At 41.0% G+C, this 19,793-nt stretch overlaps 1 protein-coding gene across 1 annotated transcript in view; it reads left to right on the forward strand.

Annotated features, from left to right (window-relative positions):
* The window catches only part of fam120c (family with sequence similarity 120 member C), a 31,918-nt gene extending 12,355 nt beyond the window's left edge, over positions 1–19,563 (forward strand). Inside the window, exons 11-16 of the mRNA XM_076276853.1 lie at positions 5,883–5,997; positions 9,101–9,310; positions 9,844–10,075; positions 11,404–11,539; positions 11,712–11,778; positions 13,459–19,563. Coding sequence (XP_076132968.1) covers positions 5,883–5,997; positions 9,101–9,310; positions 9,844–10,075; positions 11,404–11,539; positions 11,712–11,778; positions 13,459–13,752 — 1,054 coding nt within the window. The 3' untranslated portion in view covers positions 13,753–19,563. The remainder of the gene's footprint in view (positions 1–5,882; positions 5,998–9,100; positions 9,311–9,843; positions 10,076–11,403; positions 11,540–11,711; positions 11,779–13,458) is intronic.
* Positions 19,564–19,793: the final 230 nt, after the last annotated feature.

Raw genomic sequence — 19,793 nt, forward strand, 5'->3', positions numbered from 1 at the left:
GCTGTCGGTAGATTGAGTGGTGCTTGTGACATCATTCATTGCATAGCCCACTAGCTACAGTAAGGTAAAGATATGTGCTGTTATTAAACACAAAGCTAGCAATACAATCATGACTTGCATTACTTTTGTGTAGTTCACTTAAAGGTGGTGTAGTCAGGGATTGCGCAGGAAATCATGTTATACTGCTATTAAAATATGACCATACTAAAGTATCACTGTACCTGTCTGTCATCACAAGACACAATGGATTGTGTAGGCTACAATTCATGGAACATAATTCAATAGACCTAACCATAAGTTAAAGGTACACTATGCAGTATTGGCAATTTCCTTACCGTTTTCTCGGTTTTTGCTTCTTTTTCGCTGGCTCGGTCATAACGGATGTCTGAGAAACTCCATCGCTACCTTTTTCTAGCCGGTGCCTGGCGTGTATGTGTATTTGAATGCAGTAAAGCAATTCGTTACACTCGTTATAACTCCTGACACTGAGGCCGTCGGCCCGCCGGCCCACAGTTGCAAGGGTGGTTTTTCCGCTCACAGGCGCTAGGGGGAAGCGAGACGGCCACCATTCAACCCAAAAAAAGTCATAAAAACATCCCAATGACTGAAGCTGTTAAATGAAGGTAAATTAAGCTTAAAATTTGCATATTAAGCTAAAAAACCTGCATAGTGTGCCTTTAACCTTTTATTCACTTCATATCTGTGACAGTGGTGAACGCGATGGAAAGATCTGCTTTGGCACAGCATCTTAAATATACTAGGCTAATGTCAGCGTTGTGTTAGGTATTTGTCTCGCCTATCTGTCATTAGGGGAAAAAATGGGCAAAGGAAAATAAGAACCCTTAAACTGATCGGATGCACAAATCAGTTTCACTTTCATTGCGTTGACTTGGTTGGCATCATGAAAATGATTATATTCCACAGCCCTAATTTAAATAGCACAATATAGAAAATCATTGTGTGGTGGTCTTTGTTGATATCGTGGGCACTGCCCTGAATTAGTCAATGTATGGGAATCATTGTGTTGCATAGACATTGACTGTTTGGATGTCCATGCCATGTCATTTCTGATCGAACAAACGTAAAGTGTCTACTTAACTTTGCAAGAGACCTTTCCCTTGTTGGGTAAGTAAACATTAACATTGCATTGCTAATATTGCTAATAGTAGCTATGCCTTAGACCACATACAATGCTGCTTGGGGTGCAAACTCTAATGCTTTAATTCATAATTGGGCACTTTAGTGTATTTTCTCTGTACTGTATTTATTCAATAAAGTTCAGTAGGCTAGTGTATGTCTAATTGAGTGCCTGTCATTTTAAGACGTTCGTGTGGGAATCATGTGTGGATGCAATTCATAACGTAGTTCAAATAACAGTTCGTACTTCTCCTTTGGACAAGCACTTTTGAGTCTTGAAAACACTCTTCCATTTCCATCGGGATTTTACAGAGTCAATAAAATGAGCCCTGCATGAGTAATACAAGCAGCTGCAAGTAAGCATGCTAAACTTGACATCCAAACAGTATTCTAGGCTTTGATTAGGGCTGTAACGATACACCAACCTCACGATTCGGTTTGTATCACGATTTTTGACCCACGGTTCGATACGAATCTCGATTTTTTTTTTTTTGGGGGGGGGGGGGGCTAGACATTTTATTAAATAACATTTTAATAGCCTCCCTTAGAACACCAGAGGATTACAATATAGCCTAATATATGTATTATTTTATATCCTGATATAAAAATATTTTTCTGAATGACTGATATTTATGACAGCACACTTTATGCAGATTAGCCTATAGCCTAGGCCTACTATTTTTTACCTCTTTAATTCAGCTGTCTGGTTGAAGCCTGGAAATATTGTAAACAAAGTAGCATATAGCTTAGCCTATCATAGTCTACTGATTGGACTGTTCAGTTTCCCCATGTGTGTTTAAGTTTCAAGGTAATACTTGTTCTCCTTGGGACAGGCCCTTTTGGGAAACGTAGGTATTGAGATGATCAGTCAACTTCAATGCTACTTCAATGCAAGAGTTTTAAACAAATATGTGCAGCATGCTAATGATGCTAAACGGATTTAATAGTAATTTAGCTAGTCGTCTATGCGTCCTTGCTTTCACGATTGTGAATGTTTTATTTAAGTCGCGCGTGTTCATTGAGCAGGAGAGGGAGGGAGAGTGAGAGGGAGGGAGCGCGAGAGAGAGCGGGGCAAGGAGAGGGGGTTTACTTCTATACTGTTTGGTAAAGTTGCACACATAGTCTACAATGAAAGCAAGGAGAGGTATGAAATTATTATTTATTTATTTGTTTGTTTTTGGACAACGTAGGCTACCGATAAGTAAAGCGGGAGTTGTGGGTTGCTTTTTCGGCCGCATAATCTGCAAAGCACTGCGTGAAACACTAGAAAGGGTGTGTCGCGATTCTGCCTTTTCACACCGCGACACAGTATCGTGGATATGAATGTCGCGATTTCGGTTTCGAATCGTAAATCGTTACAGCCCTAGCTTTGATATAGGGCTACTGCTTGATTGCATAGGCCTACTGTAACTTAACTTCGTTTAGTCTCCTCAATGTACTATGTTGTGATAAGACCTTAGCAGAGTTTACTTTAACTTTATTGCAGCGGTTTTGAACAAATTTGCGCAGCATGGTCACGATGCTAAGCGGATTTAATAGCAATGTAGCCCACTGTGTTCTATGCAGTGCTTATATGTGGCAACAACAATCCTTCAACAATCGTGAATATTTTGTTAAATGCACATTCAGAGGAGGAGCAGCGGGCTCGTTACGAGAGAGAGCGGGCGGGGCGAGGAAAGGCTGTGTGAGTAAAAAGTGCAGCTCAATGAAATTATTTTATCTTATCTTTAATTTAAATAGCAGGCCTACAACATAGAACATCAATGTGTGGTGGCCGGTTTTGATTTTGTGGTGCCCAGTCACAGATTAGTCAACGTATGGAAAACACTGAAGGTGTAAAATTAAAAATATTTAGCAGCACACGTTATGCTTGACGAATCGACGCTCATATTTTGCGTCGACGTATTTTCTGCGTCGACGTCATCGATTACGTCGACGCGTTGTCCCAGCCCTAGTTGACGCAAAATATGCGCGTCGATTAATCAAGCATATTTTTAATTTTACACCTTCAGTGTTTTCCATACGTTGACTAATCTGGCTGGGCGCCACGAAATCAAAACCGGCCAGCACACATTGATGTTCTATGTTGTACTATTTAAATTAATAAAATAATTTATTGAGCTGCACTTATTTTTACTCACGCAGCCTTTCCTCGCCCCGCCCGCTCTCTCTCGTAACCAGCCCGCTGCTCCTCCTCTGCATGTGCATTTAACAAAATATTCACGATTGTTAAAGGATTGTTGTTGCCACATAGAAGCACTTTCGTTCGCTGCCATCTTGAATTTAGTCACGATAAGTCGAGCAACAAGTACGAATGAAAAGGTATGACAAGGGATCAGATTCCAAAAATAATTCCGTGGAAATGCATGGATTCCAGTTGCTGCTAATGGAAGCAACTGGAATCCATGCATTTCCATGGAATTATTTTTGGAATCTGCACAGCGGCGAATGGTAAACTTCCTCAAGGTACTGTCTATAAATCGTCTTGTAAATAAACTACCAGTGCTTTTTCAAAGTTCTCAATGTCTCGTTTTAAATGTCAAGGCCCTTGGAAGTCTACCAATGAAGTATGGAGCTACTTTGAGCCCCGTAAATGGTGTAGGCACCCCCATCGAAAAACTGTTGGTAGCATCGGCTATCTAGCGCCAGCTTTCTGAGTGCAGGGGACAAGCTGAGATGAGCTATGAGACATATGTTCACACTCGGTATCATGTTTCAACACACTTTAGGTCAATATCACACCGGAATTCTCCTTTAAGGGTTTTTTTAAGGACATGTTTGTGCATGCCTGTAGGCAGCCTCAAAACGAGTCCGAAAAGTCGAGACAGGACCAATTGTCAAATTTTCGGTGTCCACCACTCTAGTTCATCCAAAACAAACCAGAAAAGGGACTCAAAGTTCTAAATACCGGAATTATCCTTTAAATAAATAATTGAATAAATATTGGTTTGAATCTGAAAATCGATTGTTGAAATCCACCCCAAGTATCAAGGTTGTCAGAGTATACTGTGTCTATTTCTTGCTAACTTTTACAACATTTAAGCAAGACATAAGGCCCAACAAATTCATCTTGTAGTTAAACACGACACATCTCACTAGAACTATTATTCCGTTGGTGAATTACGGAGACACAGAAGACACACAACTGAAAAAGGTTTGCAACAACGTAACCACGCCACACAACCATAAATCAGCCTTTAAGACATTATCTCTGCCTTGCTGGCTCTTTCTCTGTCTGTGCCTATGCTTTTCTACATTTCTTTCTCTCTCTTCCCTTTCTCTCTCTCCTCTCCTTCTCTTAACACATTTTTCTTTGTCATCCTACTCTTAATTCTGATAAATGCTGTCTATAAATATCTGGTCGTACTGTATAAAATTCATCAGTGAGCCTTGCCTGTGTTGGGTCTTGGTCATCAACAGCTGTGTGCAGGGATGCATACAGAAATTAGTCAGTGGCCTGTAGAGCCCTTCACGTGTGTGAAGCTGCAGTGAATCTGGTGGTAGATTTATGAACGTAGTTGGAAGAGGCGGACGGTGTAGGCCTGTGCATTTTAATGGAGCTGTTGATAAATGTTGGACTGTGATTGGAGATTGTGATGAATGTGAGATTTCAAAATGGAGTTGCTGTAGAGTGTATGGAGTAAGAGAATTGATACATGGTTTATCATTGAGATGGTGGTTGATGTGTCGTGTTAAAGCAACACCAAACAGTTTTTAGTACCTTAAAATAATGTTTCCAAAATCGTTTCAGTGGTTCATCAACTTGTATCAGGGTGAATGGTACTTCTGCATTCGCTTCGCGGCCCTCTATCGGCTGTAACTGCACTATGTAAGTTTGCCAGATCGCGTAGCAGGTCTGACATAAGAAACTACAAATTTGACTTGCTTCTGATGTCGCAATACATCATACTTTTATAAAATCATGCAACATACTCTACCTTGTCTGTGGACATCGTTATGCGTTTGCGTTTGCAAGTCGGTGCTGGATAAACAAATAGCGTGTGTGTGACAGGAAAAGTGCTTTGGGGTTGCTTTAAAACTACACACAGTCATCTAAGGTTGGTGAATGGATTTAGATTGTGAATGGATTGTTACATTTTTGGTTGGTGGTGTCTCGCAGGATTTTTAAGAAAAAAAATTCTGTGGCTTAAAAAAGGTTGAAAAACACTGGCGTAGCCTATTTCTGAAATGTAATTAAACCCAACAGTAGTCCTAAATGAACAAAGTTCCATAGCCTAGGAAGGTTAGCAACACAAACATGAGATGCATGTCAGCAAATCAATTTAACATTAGCCTACTATTATTTACTGCTGTAACTATTACTAGTGGCCATGTCTGGCTGCATTTATCACGACAGCTGCTTGTACGTGTGAGGAGAAAAGACTCATAGGCTACGGAAGGCACTAGAAGCATGCCTTTCGCACACTAACATGAAATACGTATCTTACTGCAAAACAACAGTCATAAAATGATCGATACTAATAAAATTAGTTATTGCGATACATTTGTAGTATTGGTGCACCGTGCAACATTATGCCATAGGCTAGTGAAATTTGTGTTTTGAATATTTGTTGTTCTTTTGGGGATGCCATCCATCAGCCTGTGTGGATTTGTCCTGGTGTGTAACTCCTGATAAATTTGAGATGTACTCATCTGCACTTTTGATTTTTTTTTCAGCATGCGATTGACGTCACTGATAAATTTGGCTTTTTGTGCTGACCGGATTGTTTGTTGTCTTGCTGCAGGTATATGATGCAGTGGCCTGGTGGAAGGATCTTGCAGAGACATGAGTTGGATGCCTTCCTGGCTCAGGCCGTCTCCAACCAGCTGTACGAACCGGACCAGCTCCAGGAACTCAAGGTAGGACCAGCATCGCCCACTGGAGCCTAACAGTAATTGTGTTACTGTTTTGTTGTTGAAAGTGGGTGTTAAAAGTGTTAAAAAGGCTAAGGTAAGTATTTTAATCAGGGATAGCTAGGTTATTTGAATGTGTTGAACTTTGCCTTGTTTTGTTATGTTTTCAGTTTATTCAATTCCCGTATTCACAAAGAATCTAAGGATAAAAGTAGCTCCTAACTGGCGGATTTAAGACAAACTCTGATAAATAATGGATGTCTTTACGAGTCGAGTACAAGTTTATTATCGGAGGAGAAACTATCTCGAGGAAGGAAAGTGCACCACTCCCTCGGTGCACAACGGCGTGGGAGAAAAGAAACAGGGCTTCAGGTGCATTGTTACGTTGTCCCGCGATTATAAAAGTAATGACTGGCCTATGTAGAGTCAGACCATGTTGTAGCCTACTACACAGTAGTAGATGTTCTATATATGTAACAGCTCAGTTAACGCAATGATGCCTGCCAGCTGCTGCATCTTCTGGTGACACTGCTAGAGTAGCAACGAGACGAGAGGTATGACATGACACGGAAACGTTCACCTATATTCATTTCTGGCCAGCTTGTTCAACAATCACATTGCACAAGGAGAGTAGGCCTACAACTTCATTCACAAGCAAGGAAAATGCACTGGAAATCGAGATCACAAGTTAGAAAAACTTAGCATTTGTTTATGTAGCCTCAATGTTGGTAGTGCAGGACATGACCGAGACAGTCAGCTGAGGAAAAAAAGATAATAATAATACCTTCAACTTATATAGCGCCTTTCATGGTACCCAAGGTCGCTTTACAACACATGGATGGGGGGACCTCACTAGTAACCACCACCAATGTGTAGCACCCACCTGGGTGATGCACGGCAGCCATTATGCGCCAGAACACTCACCACACACCAGCTTGAGGTAGAGAGTGAGGGAGTGAATGAGCCAATTACAGTGGGGGATGATTAGGGGGCCAGATTGAATGAGCCAGGTTGGGAATTTAGCCAGGACACCGAGAAACCCCCTACTCTTTACGATAAGTGCCATGGGATCTTTAATGACCCCAGTGAGTCAGGACCTCGGTTTAACGTCTCATCCGAAGGACGGCATCTCCTACAGTGCAGTGTCCCCATTACAGCACTGGGGCATTGGGATCGATCTTTTTTGGCCAGAGGGAAGAATGCCACCTACTGGCCACCCACCAACACCACTTCCAGCAGCAACCTAGTTTTCCAAGGAGGTCTCCCATCCAAGTACTAACCAGGCCCACACCTGCTTAGCTTCAGTAATTCAGCTAAGACAAGGTACCCATTGGTCTGGCTGCTGATAGCCTGCTCTCTCCTAGTGAACATGCCTATGTAGCCTAAATATAGGTCTACTCATAATATAGCCATTGTTGTTCCATTTTCTGTATGGTGAAGTTATAACCAGACTTCTAGCAATACAAAGCAGAAGAATCAGCTTGTAATGGATTGGAAGTGACTGCTTTACAATCTATAGCCACTTAATGCTTATTCTGGCTATGACAAGATGGCCTACAGAAGTGTGTCAAATAATATTAAAAGTATATTAAAATAAAATATATTTGAATTGGTTGCCAATAAGATTAGCTTACAGAGGAGGAGAAAAGCAAACAGGCGTAAAGGATACTTTTGTATCTCTTTAAAGGGCCATCAAAAATATAAATAAGTAAAACAAAAGTAACTTCTTACTTGAGTCTTTTTTTAACAAAGTACTTTTTTACTTTTACTTGAGTAGATTTCTCAGATGGGAATATTTGCTTTTACTTAGTGATTTTTGAATGGAGTAATTGTACTTTTACTTGAGTATAGATTTTCAGTATTCTAGATAGATAGATAGATAGATAGATAGATAGATACTTTATTGATCCCCAAGGGGATATTCTACCCACCCCTGCTAAGATACTGCATCAATCCGTAATATATACCTTTACTAGGCTATTTGCTTTGTAGCCTGTAATTTGTAATTATTTATTTATGCATCTCTCGCTTTTTGCCATACGTGTGTAGTGCATGCCTTTTCACCAGCAAAGACTTGTCACTCATCATCAGCCAATCACCGTGGTCACTGCAAGCAAGCTTGTGCTTGAGAAATTATGTTACGTTAAATAACGGAGGTCTTATCTAGGAGTTGTCATTTTTCCTTACAAAAAGTTGGTCTCTGTAGCTTTGTGAATAGGTTTTAAAAGAAAACTCCTAGCTAACAACTTTTAGTGTGATTTATGGCCACCTTAGACCAAACAACTTTGACAAGATTTGGGAAAGATTCTTGAGTGTAGTCTTTTAACTAATGCACCCCATTCAAGCTTTACTCAAAAGACTCTTTCAAGAATCTTTCCCAAATCTTTTCAAAGTTGTTTGGTGTAAGGAAGCCATTAGGAGTACTTTGTACTCTTAAGCGGTAAGATCAAATGTTTTGTGAATACAGGCCCTGATCTTTTGCGGCCTTCAAGTGCTATCAGAAATAGAAGGTAGAATATCTGATACACTCATGCATGCAGCATGCCAGGCTCAGATGGCTGATGGATACATTTGAATTCTTCTGAAAAGAAGTATTACTACAAACATTGCCTTCATGTCCTCTTCGGAAGGTCCGAATTTTCCAGTTTAGAATTTGTACTGCTGTTTATGGTGTTCATGTGCTTTAAAGTGGGAATGACGAAGCAACATAAATGTTCCAAAAAAGATGTTTCGCTCAGAGCGTTTAAACAACAGCGAGTGCTGTTTCCAGTATCTGCGTGACAATAATGCACAAATGAAATGGATCAAGTGAGTTCATTTATTGTTCATAAAAACATCTATATTTGCTCAAATGAAGGAAAATATCCTTTTATAAACGGTAGGCTATCTTCCAACCATTCCATAGGCCTAGATTATCACTGTCCTAATGACAGAATGCACTGAATAGTTTCCCATTGATTGCAGTGATGTTTTTAACATGGATTCTGGAGTTATAAGCTGTGAAGAGTCTAGGAGCTCACAATCACACTGCTCATTTGAACAGCAATGATACTGAACAGCAATGATACTGAACTTGAGGACCTGTACTGATTTTGTATGTGTGTGTCAGGTGGAGAAGGTGGACAACCGGGGGGTGCAGCTGGCCTCACTGTTCATGAGCGGCGTGGACACGGCTCTGTTTGTCAACGACGTGTGCGGGCAGCCGTTGCCATGGGAACACTGCTGCCCCTGGGGCTTCTTCGACGGGAAGCTGTTCCAGAGCAAGCTAGCGCGCTCCACACGGGACAGGGCCGCCCTGCTGGACATGTGCGAGGGGCAGGTACGTACTTGTGCACCACCAGACAGTAGAGGAGAAAAGGCTAATTTATTCAGTGAACACTAAATATGGATCTAGACGGAAACCTTTTGTCTGTACTCGTGTATTTGCCTGTATAATTACATTTTTCTGAAAGCTTAGAAGTATGGACAAAAACAGAGCAAAGTTTGAAATTGCTACATCTATTTTTGTATGAAACAGGGAGCACAAATTAAGCTAAACCCAGGGGCATGCTTAGAAGTGTGTGAGGAGATGCTTGTGTAGACATGTTTTGTCATTTTGGTTTGGCTAATTTTGTTTGTAACTCTGCTGTTGGATATGATCAGACCTCTTTGGAGTTCTGAGACTCAGATGGAAGAATCAATTGCTACTAGTGCTAAAGAAAATGGGTTGACTCCTGTTCAGTATATAAGTATTGACAAACCTATTTTGTAGTTACTTTGTCTTTTCACAAATATATATTTGTGTCTCCATTTCCTCTCTGTGCCCCCCCCCCCCCCCTCTATCTCCGTCCACCTTTCTCTTTCTCTTAACAGGAGGAGTTGGTTTCTCGGGTCGAGAAGATGCGTCAGGCCATCTTGGAGGGCATCAATCTGTCCCGACCGCCTCCCCCTCCCCCACCCATGCCCCCTCCTGCCTTCCTGCCTCCTGCTATGGTGCCCCCTTTCTACCCCATGCACCCCATGTACCCGCCTCGCCCGCTGGGTGCCATGCCCCCTCCACACCACCCGCATCACCCCCACCAGCACAGGCCTCGAGCTTTCCCAGGTCAGCAATTCTTCACCTTAAGGGTCTTAAACTGGCGTTGCAGCGACCATTCACCACAGCCACTTTTGATTCAGAAACTATAGCGTCATCCCTCTCGTTTGGCCTGACCTTTTTGGGGTCTGATGGAAATGTTAGTGAATTATGGTGTTCCAGACTAGTATCTCTCTGAAAGGAGCTCTAGGTGGGTATGGCCAGGCTACTTAAGCCGGACAGACACTCTATGTCTCTACTCTACTCTATGAGCCTACTCGAATAACAAATCAGACAGGAATTTGAAGATTCTAGTTTGTCGGGTTTGACTGAATCCGGGCTGAAATTGGGCCTGAATCTGCCCAGTAATTTTTACTTTGGATGGAAAGCTCTATTGTTGGTCAGTCAGCAACTCCTGCTCCTTCACTTATTGACAGGCACTCAATAGATCGCTGCTTTTTACTAAACTTTTATCACAAACATAATAGATAACACTGAGTAAAATATTTAAATGTATGGATCCATTTTAAGTGATGTAGCCCCTAAGAGGACAACAGAGATGAACTATTTAGTCATTGAATTGCTTATCTTTTTGCTCTACTTCAAATTCATTGCATTGTTTTGTTTGCAGTTAGCTTTTTTTTTAAAAAGAAAAAAAAAATTCTGTCCTTCACTTTTCTGTCACTGCATTGGTATTGACCTCTCCAGAATAAGTCCCGCCTCCGTAACTTCCGTATCCATCCAACTTCCGGGCGTGGATTGTCTATGAGAAATAACATGGCGTTTCGAAATATCATACCGGTAAAACATCTGTAGGTAGCGAAGTTGAAAAAGCTGGTGGGCAGATTGGCCTACACACTTCTGCCATATAGTTTCCACTGGATTTTTTGATTGTCGGTGCCGTTTAAGTAGTATACTATAGACTATACTACTTAAACGGCACCGAAAATCAAAAAATCCAGTGGAAACTAGATGGCAGAAGTGTGTAGGTCAATCTGCCCAGCAGCTTTTTTTAATTTGTCACCTACAGAGTTTGACAGGTACGATCTTTCAAAACGCCATGTTATTTCCCATAGACAATCCACGCCCGGAAGTTGGATGGATACGGAAGTTAGGAGGCGGGATATATTCTGGAGAAGTCTATACCTGATTGAGGTCCTTGTAGCTTCACCATCCAGTCTTTGGGTTAATTTTCTGAACTGGGTCATCATATTCTTAACCGTCTCTCTCTCTTTCTCCCTCTCTATCTCTCTCTCTCTCTCTCTCATGCACGCATGCATGCAACCCACATTTCTATTATCACTCTGTAGCTCCATAAGCACACTAAACCTTCCTGCATTACACTCTGTTCCCAATAGGTATCCAGTCCATACCTCCCCAGGGAGGCAAGTTGGAAATAGCCGGCATGGTTGTGGGCCAGTGGGCTGGGAACAAACCAGTGCGTGGAAGAGGGGGGTTCAACATGCAGGTGGTCTCGGTTGGAGGAGGAAAAGGGTACATTGAGTGTTGCATATCGAAGTTAACATTTGCAATTCCTATCTTATGCCCTAATTATTTCCCTTGTCGCTCCAGATTTATTTAGTTTGGGAAGTGAAGTGAAATGAAAATGATTGTGTGTCTTTGCTGCGTCCCCTGCCCTTATTTTTGTCCTTGTGTCCCATCACAGAAGGGGTAAAGAGGTCACCCCAAAAGGAAGGGGAGGGAAGAAGGCACCCACCACCAACAGAACACAGGTATGCATGCATCGCACTGGCTGGTTTCCATGAACATGTGCCATGTAAGTCTGGAAAAGTAGCGAAATTATGAATTATGTAAACCATGGAACTGGTATCCATACCGGACTGACCTGGAAATTTGTGTGGATGTGTCAGAAATCTGGAAGTTTTGGTCATGGTTTCATGTCCATATATGTAATGTAAAAATTGACGGTCACAGTTGGCAGGAGGTGAAAATGCCAGCATTTATTTATTTAGGGGGGGGGGGCTGGAATGACAGATGGGGTTTTTTTGTTTTTTTGGGGGACCCCCCAAACAGAATTTCAATATATTTCTCGCCATGCAAATATATTATTAAAAATCCTTTTAGTTAAGTCAGTTAGGGTATTCCAAACTTTTGACGGACATTTAAGATAAGGGGGTTAAAATGATTATTATTTCTTAACATTAAAAAAGACCCCTTAAATGATGACTTCTGGTGAGTTTTGAGGAAAGAGAAGAGAATGGTGGAGAAGAAGCAACTTCACACAGAAGCTTGGGCTTCAGGGCCCCCTGAGCCCTTGGATCCAGTAGGCCCATTCAGTAGTCCATCCCTGAACACAGACCTGTGGTATCAAAAATGTATATTTTAAAAGAAATTACAAACTTGTAAACGAATTACAAACTCTTATCTGTTAACGTCTATATTACCCTGAATGCAATGACTCTTTGACTAAACACTTGAGGATTATTTTATACTAAGGCTTAGACTCATTGGTTTGTACCTATAGCCTAACAAGAATAACACGGGGGTCCGGGGTTTCTCCCCCAGGATTTTGTTATTATGCTGGCGGCTAATCACGCAATTTTAACATAGTTTGAAAGGGACAGGATTCAGGAATAGGCTACTAAGTACTGAGCTACACCAGGCGCGTAACTGAAGCGTTCCGTTCGCGTTGCGTCTGCTGCAGCAATTAGCTTCCATTATAATCAATAAGTAGCTACACCAGACGTGACAGTGGGGCGTACGTTCGAAAAAAATAGACCATTCATCTAAAATGGATTTTACACGTCGCGAACGGAACGCTTCAGTTACGCGCCTGGTGTAGCTCATACCTAAGACTTATAAGACTTTGTGCCAACATGTAGAAACACTATCGCAGCTTTTATTTGGTGAATGGAGGTGCAATTTCCTTTCTTTGGTTATTGTCCGTGATTCACATTAACTGTAGGCTATCACCGCCAGTACATAGTAAACTTTTTTTTTCCCAAGTTGTGTGCCGTCGCCACATTTGAGTCCTACGTTTTGCCTGCATGGATGCGCGATTGAGTGTGCATCTAAATGCAAGATGCAACATCCATTTCTAAGAGGCCTACAAACAGGTTAATTTCTGACATTACTACTAGCATATGAATGCATTATTTATGTTGTAAGTCGTGTGAAAGAAATGAAAGACAGGCACACACAAAAAAAAATTGGTCATATCTGAATGTCTGGTGACCTAAGGTTCCACAGTTGCACCTCTGTTTTAAATTTTGGGAACTGAAATATTGACATTTTTGCAATTACAGTTGTTGAAAATTGCCAGTTTAATAACACTATGGTTTGGTGCTAGTAATGTGTACAGTAGTAACATGATTTGGACTGACCACACATGAATATTTAGTGAAATGGCTAGAGTTCAGTGGTCTTAATGCAGATTGGTTGTGTCTCTCCAGACCCTGTCGTCATCGCCGCCCCCCAGCAGTCCCCTGAAGTTGACGGAGGAGGCCAAGCCGGGGGCTGCGCTGCCCCCCGTACCTGTGGAGGGTGCTGTGATGGCGCCCCAGCAGCTGAATGGCAGCTCCCCAGGAACCGCCGTTGTGCAGCCCCTGGACCTGCCACCTCTGGCCCAGCCAATCCAGTGTGCCTTAGCCAGCAGAGACAACCAATCAGGAGATGGGGTTGAGGTTGAGGCCCCTTGTTGCCTTGATGACTGCCCATCTGAGGGTGCACTACAGAAGGAGGAGTAAAAGAAAGAAAAAGAGAATCTCCCGATAATGTAACAGAAGTGATTGAAAGAGGAGGAGAGAGTGATGCGTGTTAGACTGCCTTTCCTTGCAAAAATCCTAAATCCAAGGGGCCGCAGTAGCCAGTTTTAATTTCCCTGTCGCGAATCGGTTTAATTTACGATGCTACATTTGCTGGAGGCCACACATCTGGGTGTTTGTGGAACATGCAGTGGTCTACTTGTCACCTGTTTATCCGGCAATTTTATTGTGCTCTGAAATGTACAGCCTTGGGAGAAGTCCTCTGCTGCAACACCCCCCCCCCCCCAACCACCCCCACCGCATCAGTGTGCTTGCATTGTGACCAGCTGCGGTGTTATTGTTTTTTTTTGTTTTTTTAAATGCCTGTTATGTTCCCTTAACATTGTAAACAAGTCACTGTCAGTTTTGAGCGTTTGGTTGCCAGAAAAGGCTACAGCTGCCCCTGTTTTCCCAAAGCACCATATTTTGTTTTGTTTTTATTTTGGGTGTCTTTTGAAAAAGAAAAAAAGAAAAAACTCGCCCACTAAGGAAATTGCCACGTGACGTCTAAAGTGCATTGCAAAAACGTTCTAGCTTAGAGCGGTACAGGACTTGCGATTTATATCGGTTTATATATCAGCTTTTGTGCTGCATGAGCAAGAATCGCACACAGTTGGTGGCCTCTCTGTTTCCCGCAGCCAACACATGAAACTGTGGACTAGTGTAAGTGACCTCACCCCTCTTACAGAGACGTGAGCTAGTGACTCTGAGTTGGTCAAGCATAGTGTGTCATTCCTTTGTGTCACCCTGTGTGTGAGTGTGTGTGTGTATTTACTACTGTACATTCCAACTCAGAGGCCAGCCAGCCCCGTTTCGTAGGATATCTGATGTGCTATTGATCACCGAGGTCGTCTTTGACAGAGAGACTATGTTAGGAATGGGGGTTTGGGGTGGGAAAAGCACTACAAGCCTAGTCCTTTTGTATATCCCCTCTAAACAGCTGCCTGGGGACAGCCCTCCTCTCTGACATGTTTTTATTTTTTTGTTTTTTTTGTTTTTCTTCTTGAAACCCTTTGCCTAGCATTGCACTGCCACAGCCCCAGAGCACTCTGGTTGGTACCAACTCTGTGCGCTGCTCTAAACAGAGAAACAACAAAATCCAAAAGAAACAGAGAAAGCACCTTACGGCACCGCCAACCCAAACAAATATATAAGAATTATGCAAGCCCCCACCCCACCCTTGAAATCCAATTGTATTTTTCCATTGCTGTCCCCCAAAAGAAAAGATTTATTGATTGTATGTAAACATAATGGCACTTATTATTTATTTATTGTATGAATTAGGACTGTACAAATGCTTTAAATCTTCAGAAGAGCCCCCAGCCTTTTGTTAGTGAGAGTGTCAGTGGACATATACTGGCCGGCCCCCTTTGTGCTTTCTGACAGTCAAACTGTCCAGAAATGAATCCCCCTTTCCGCCACCCCAACCCACTCCTTCGTGTCTGCATGACGTGTGTGCATGTAGTCTGACCCATTTGAATGTGAGAACAGAGTGCAAGCCAAGGAGCCAAGCTTTGTTTTAAAAAAAAAAAAATGTCAGCGGTCCTCTCCCCTGTGTAATGCGCCAACCTGGCTTAACCAACTAAACAAAAAAAATAAAATAAAAAATGGAGGCATCTTTGAGTTAGAGGAGAACATCAGTGGAGGCAGATGCTCAAACTTTAAAAAAAAAAAGTATATATCCAGTCAATGTCATTGTAGTTATGTATGTGTATAGTACACATAGATTTATATATATATACACCCAGTGTGAGGGATCGCAGTGCTCTCGTACAATGTTAGTGGAGTTGTTTTATCAATGGTTGGGAATACAAAGTGCCCCTGTTGATCTGCTAAGAGGCCCCATCCTGAACGTCACTTCTGTTTTGCCAATGAGACACCATCTGCGATCCGTCGACTTCTTTCTTTCCTCTGGCCATCAGTGCTTGATTTGTGCCTAACCAGCATTCCCAACCATTGCTGAAATTGTTTATGTTTGTCTTTTTTTTCTTTATAATTATTATTACTATTATTTCAGAATGAAGATATGACTCAAAATGACGGTGATGTTTTTACCTTCATCACCATTAAAAACGAGACGTCCCCGCCCCCGACCCCTTGTGCTTGTGCCTCTCCATACCCTTGTGACCATGCGCTGTAGCTCTTCAGTTGTTGTGGCTGTAAAACTCGTTGTGCACCTTTTAAATTTTAAATGAAATGTTAAAAAAAAATCAATTAAAAGTGAAAACAGAAAGCACTTCTTCTAAACATTAAAACCCAAGACACTTTTAGTCCTTTTTGGGGACATGCCCTAGAAAAAGAACCCTTTTTACTTAATTACCAACCTTTGATTAAATGGATTTTGAATTTTTGTTTTATTGTTGGGTGTAGCAACAAAAGGAGCAGGCCTACATTGTAATTTGGAAAGTCACTTTAAGTGGACATACGTGTGGATTTTTAGAAAGGCAAAAATCAAATATGCAGCATGTAGTATAAGCCCTCGGTAAATTAAACATAAAATAAACAAATTCGCTGAAAGGCAAGTCACTGACAAGCACCTTATTTTATTACAATATTAAATAATCTATCTTGTTGTGCCACAAAAAAATATATATGAAAAGATATATTAAGCAAGGTGTGACAGAAACCCTTAATATTTAAGTGTTGATGTATATTGTTAATGCTCTTTCCCCTGTGGGATGTGACCCTTCCCCATGTCATGTGTTGCTACACTGATACACTTTAAAAAGCCCCTTTCAGTGTATTCAATTGATGAGGCAAGAGTTTAAATAAGGGTTTGCAATTGATAGGTTTTATAATAGGATTTAAATATTACAGATAGTACAAAAGTCTACGTTTCTTATAGAAGGAGCTTGTATATGACAGTACTGGACATACTTCACAGTTCTGTAGTAAAAGAGCCAGACTAATTTAGACAGTAGCATGACTGACTGTATACTAAGACTAGTATTGTACAGTATACACAAACCTAACTGCGATGAACGTGGACCTTAGGACAGGATGTTTATTGCATTTCATTGTAAAATGGTGGACAGCAGTGCTTGAGTGTGAAAATGGGAGGTTTTCGTCATTTTTCAAGCACATGCAGAGACCACACTTGCACACAAACACACATTTAAAGTGAGAGAGAGAGAGAGAGACACACACACAGAAGTGCACACACAGTCTCATGTATGCCTACACACACACACATACACACTGAAAGTTCAGCTCATCATGTTATACTCTCCATTTTGTGATATTAGGTGATGGTGCGTTTTCAGTCAGTTCTCTGAATGCACGCGGTTAGTGGTGAATATTGGACACGTATACTGATTAATTTGATCTGGATGTAGAATAATGTAACATGTGGTCCTTCAGTTTTGGAGCACAGACACACATAAACATATACAGACATGTTCACATTTGGTGTTTTGCGCTTAGAGACACTAGCTAGAATAATTTTAAGAAATCACATTCACTTACACAGGTGGTGTATTGTCCAGAATGTTGTCATTTTTGTTTTAGTTGATTATTTCAATGTTTGATTAGTGATTATTGTTATTATGTTTTGGATTTCAATTTATCCTTTCCCAAACTACTTCTTTCTTTTCATTTCCTAACATTTTCTCCCCATTTAAGAATTCATTTCTAACCTGCTCACTCTTGAGTTGAATGGAAAAGTAAATTGCTTTCATTTACATGCTAAAATTGGCACGATAATAGTTGGATTATAGTAATATGGTGTTATCGCTTTCTAATCATTTAAACTAGCTTTGGTGTTTCGTAAACAGTAATTCCCTTTTTCCTCATGCAACGCCTTGATACATTGCGTGTAAGCACCTATTTGCAGAGCATCGCTCTACCACCCTGTCGTCTGGACAATGTACACCAGTGATTGGTGATTTGATCATCTCTGTAGTCCTGAAAGATTTGAATCCACTTGTCCACTCACACAAAATCCTTCACTATAGCACGGTCTGTCACTTCAGCCAGTTTGAAATAGTGATAGTTCTATCTTTGTCAGACCCCACGTCACCCTAATCGTGATACCGTGTATCTATTTACTTCTATCTTTTCTCTGTTTCCATTGGTATATCCAGGCCTCTCTCTTTCCTTGACTTCAGTACTATATCCTTAACCCACTATACTAACAGTAAGAGTAATATTAACATTGATAACCAGTCTGTATGTAACCGTAGCCAGAACATGAGAAAAATGTCTTTCAGCAGAACAAAAATAACATCCCTCTATGGTTTTTCATTCAGTTGTGCAAAATGCTTTTCTTACTATTTTCTAATGTTATTACAAACTGCTACTCCTTCTACTGTTCCTACAGTTAGTAATCAGATACGCTTAGCAGATAGATATTTTCAAAACTGTAATGATTGCAATTTTCCTTATTTGTATTTTGTATGGTATTGTTTCTGACCACTTCACCATTATGATGTAATTATCGCCTGGCTAAATTGAGATTCCCATTTGTTTTGTTTCTTCAGACCATTTGCGATTATCTTTTTTTCAGCCTTGAATATAGTAAAGTCTATTTCATTCAGGCTGAACCTTGCACCCTTGCACAAAGCAGAAGAAACTATCTCTACAACTGAACCAAAGTGCATACTTTTCTTATCTATTGGTTTCGGCCCAAAATTAGATACATTTTGTTATTTCAAAATCTATATGGTATATATATATTTACATTAATATAGAGATGTGAAAGACATGTTATGGGTCCATGACAAGAAACCGCATGAAGGAAACTTGTGATGTTTACATCTTTTTGGTGAAAAGTGGCCAAGTCTTGTATCGTCCAATTTCATTACTAAGAATTAAGATGTTATTATTTTTTGTCATTATCCTCTTGTGAGTGAACACAGGTCTCGATACAGACAAGTCCCAACATCTGCCTCTCACTTGCTTATCAAACATACCCTCCGCTCTAAAAGCACACCTATGTTAACGTCACACATTCATGTTCAGTGCTGTAAAACAAACTCTAAAGATGTTCTTGGACACACATACACTTGCTCATGGTCACACATGTGCACACACACACACACTCAGTGAGTTGAGCAATGCCCTTTGTTTTCTGTAGTTGTGTGTGTGGGATATGTTTTTGGTGTAGCCTCACCCAAGAACCTCCTTTCCCCATGCAAATCCTGACTCTGTGGGTCCTAACACTGCAGGACCAGCTTTCTGCTCTGTACCTGCCTTTTCAGATTTTAAGCCTATGATGAAGTGTTGTGTACAATGGCTCACCCACCACCTTCCAGATGTTCATGTGGTCTTTGCTCATCACAGCACCCTTCTCCACCTCCCATGTTTATTTTTAGTTTTTATTATCATTATTTGGGCGGATAAATTAGCGTATGACCCATTTGTAGGCAACACATATTGTCGTCTGTAATTGGAAGAGTGATCCGTTCATCAGAACTGGTGTTCTAATGTATGTATCAAATTCTACCAACGAGCTTGTGTAATGAGAGGTAATCTCATTGTCATCATTATAATTATTGCTGTTATGATTCAGATTGATATTAACAAGTCTCATTTTTAGTTTAAAGAAAGCACCAGATGGTTTTGGAAAGAAACTTTTTTTTTTTTAATTATTTGTCTTGCTGTTGTGGTCTGATTTCACAGTGGATGGGGAGGAAAGCCAGTAGGCCATGAGGGAAAGAGAGAGATAGAGAGAGAGAGAGTCAACGTTGGCAGTCTTGTTTGTACGGTTGGGAAATGACTTACAGTGCTGAAATAAATTTTATTCTTTTAGTAAAATGTGTTTGTTCATTTTTATCCCTGAGTGTGTGTAGTTTTTGAAACTATACCATCATCCATGGTTGCATAATTTAGTAAAAGGAGAGAAGTGCCGCACACTCCCAAGTTACACATAAGTCTTTAATGTGACATGTGTAACTCGGGAGTTTGCGGCACTTTTCTCCTTTTGCAAGTGTTTTACTGGTTGCCAGCACCTCCTTTTCTGGTGTGCGTTTTGCACCTCCACTCAT

This window comes from Alosa pseudoharengus, unplaced genomic scaffold (genome assembly GCF_046254945.1).
Source record: "Alosa pseudoharengus isolate Yale_2024_CS ecotype anadromous, Long Island Sound unplaced genomic scaffold, YU_APseudo_1.1 YU_APseudo_1.1_scf_9, whole genome shotgun sequence".
Taxonomy (NCBI): domain Eukaryota; kingdom Metazoa; phylum Chordata; class Actinopteri; order Clupeiformes; family Clupeidae; genus Alosa; species Alosa pseudoharengus.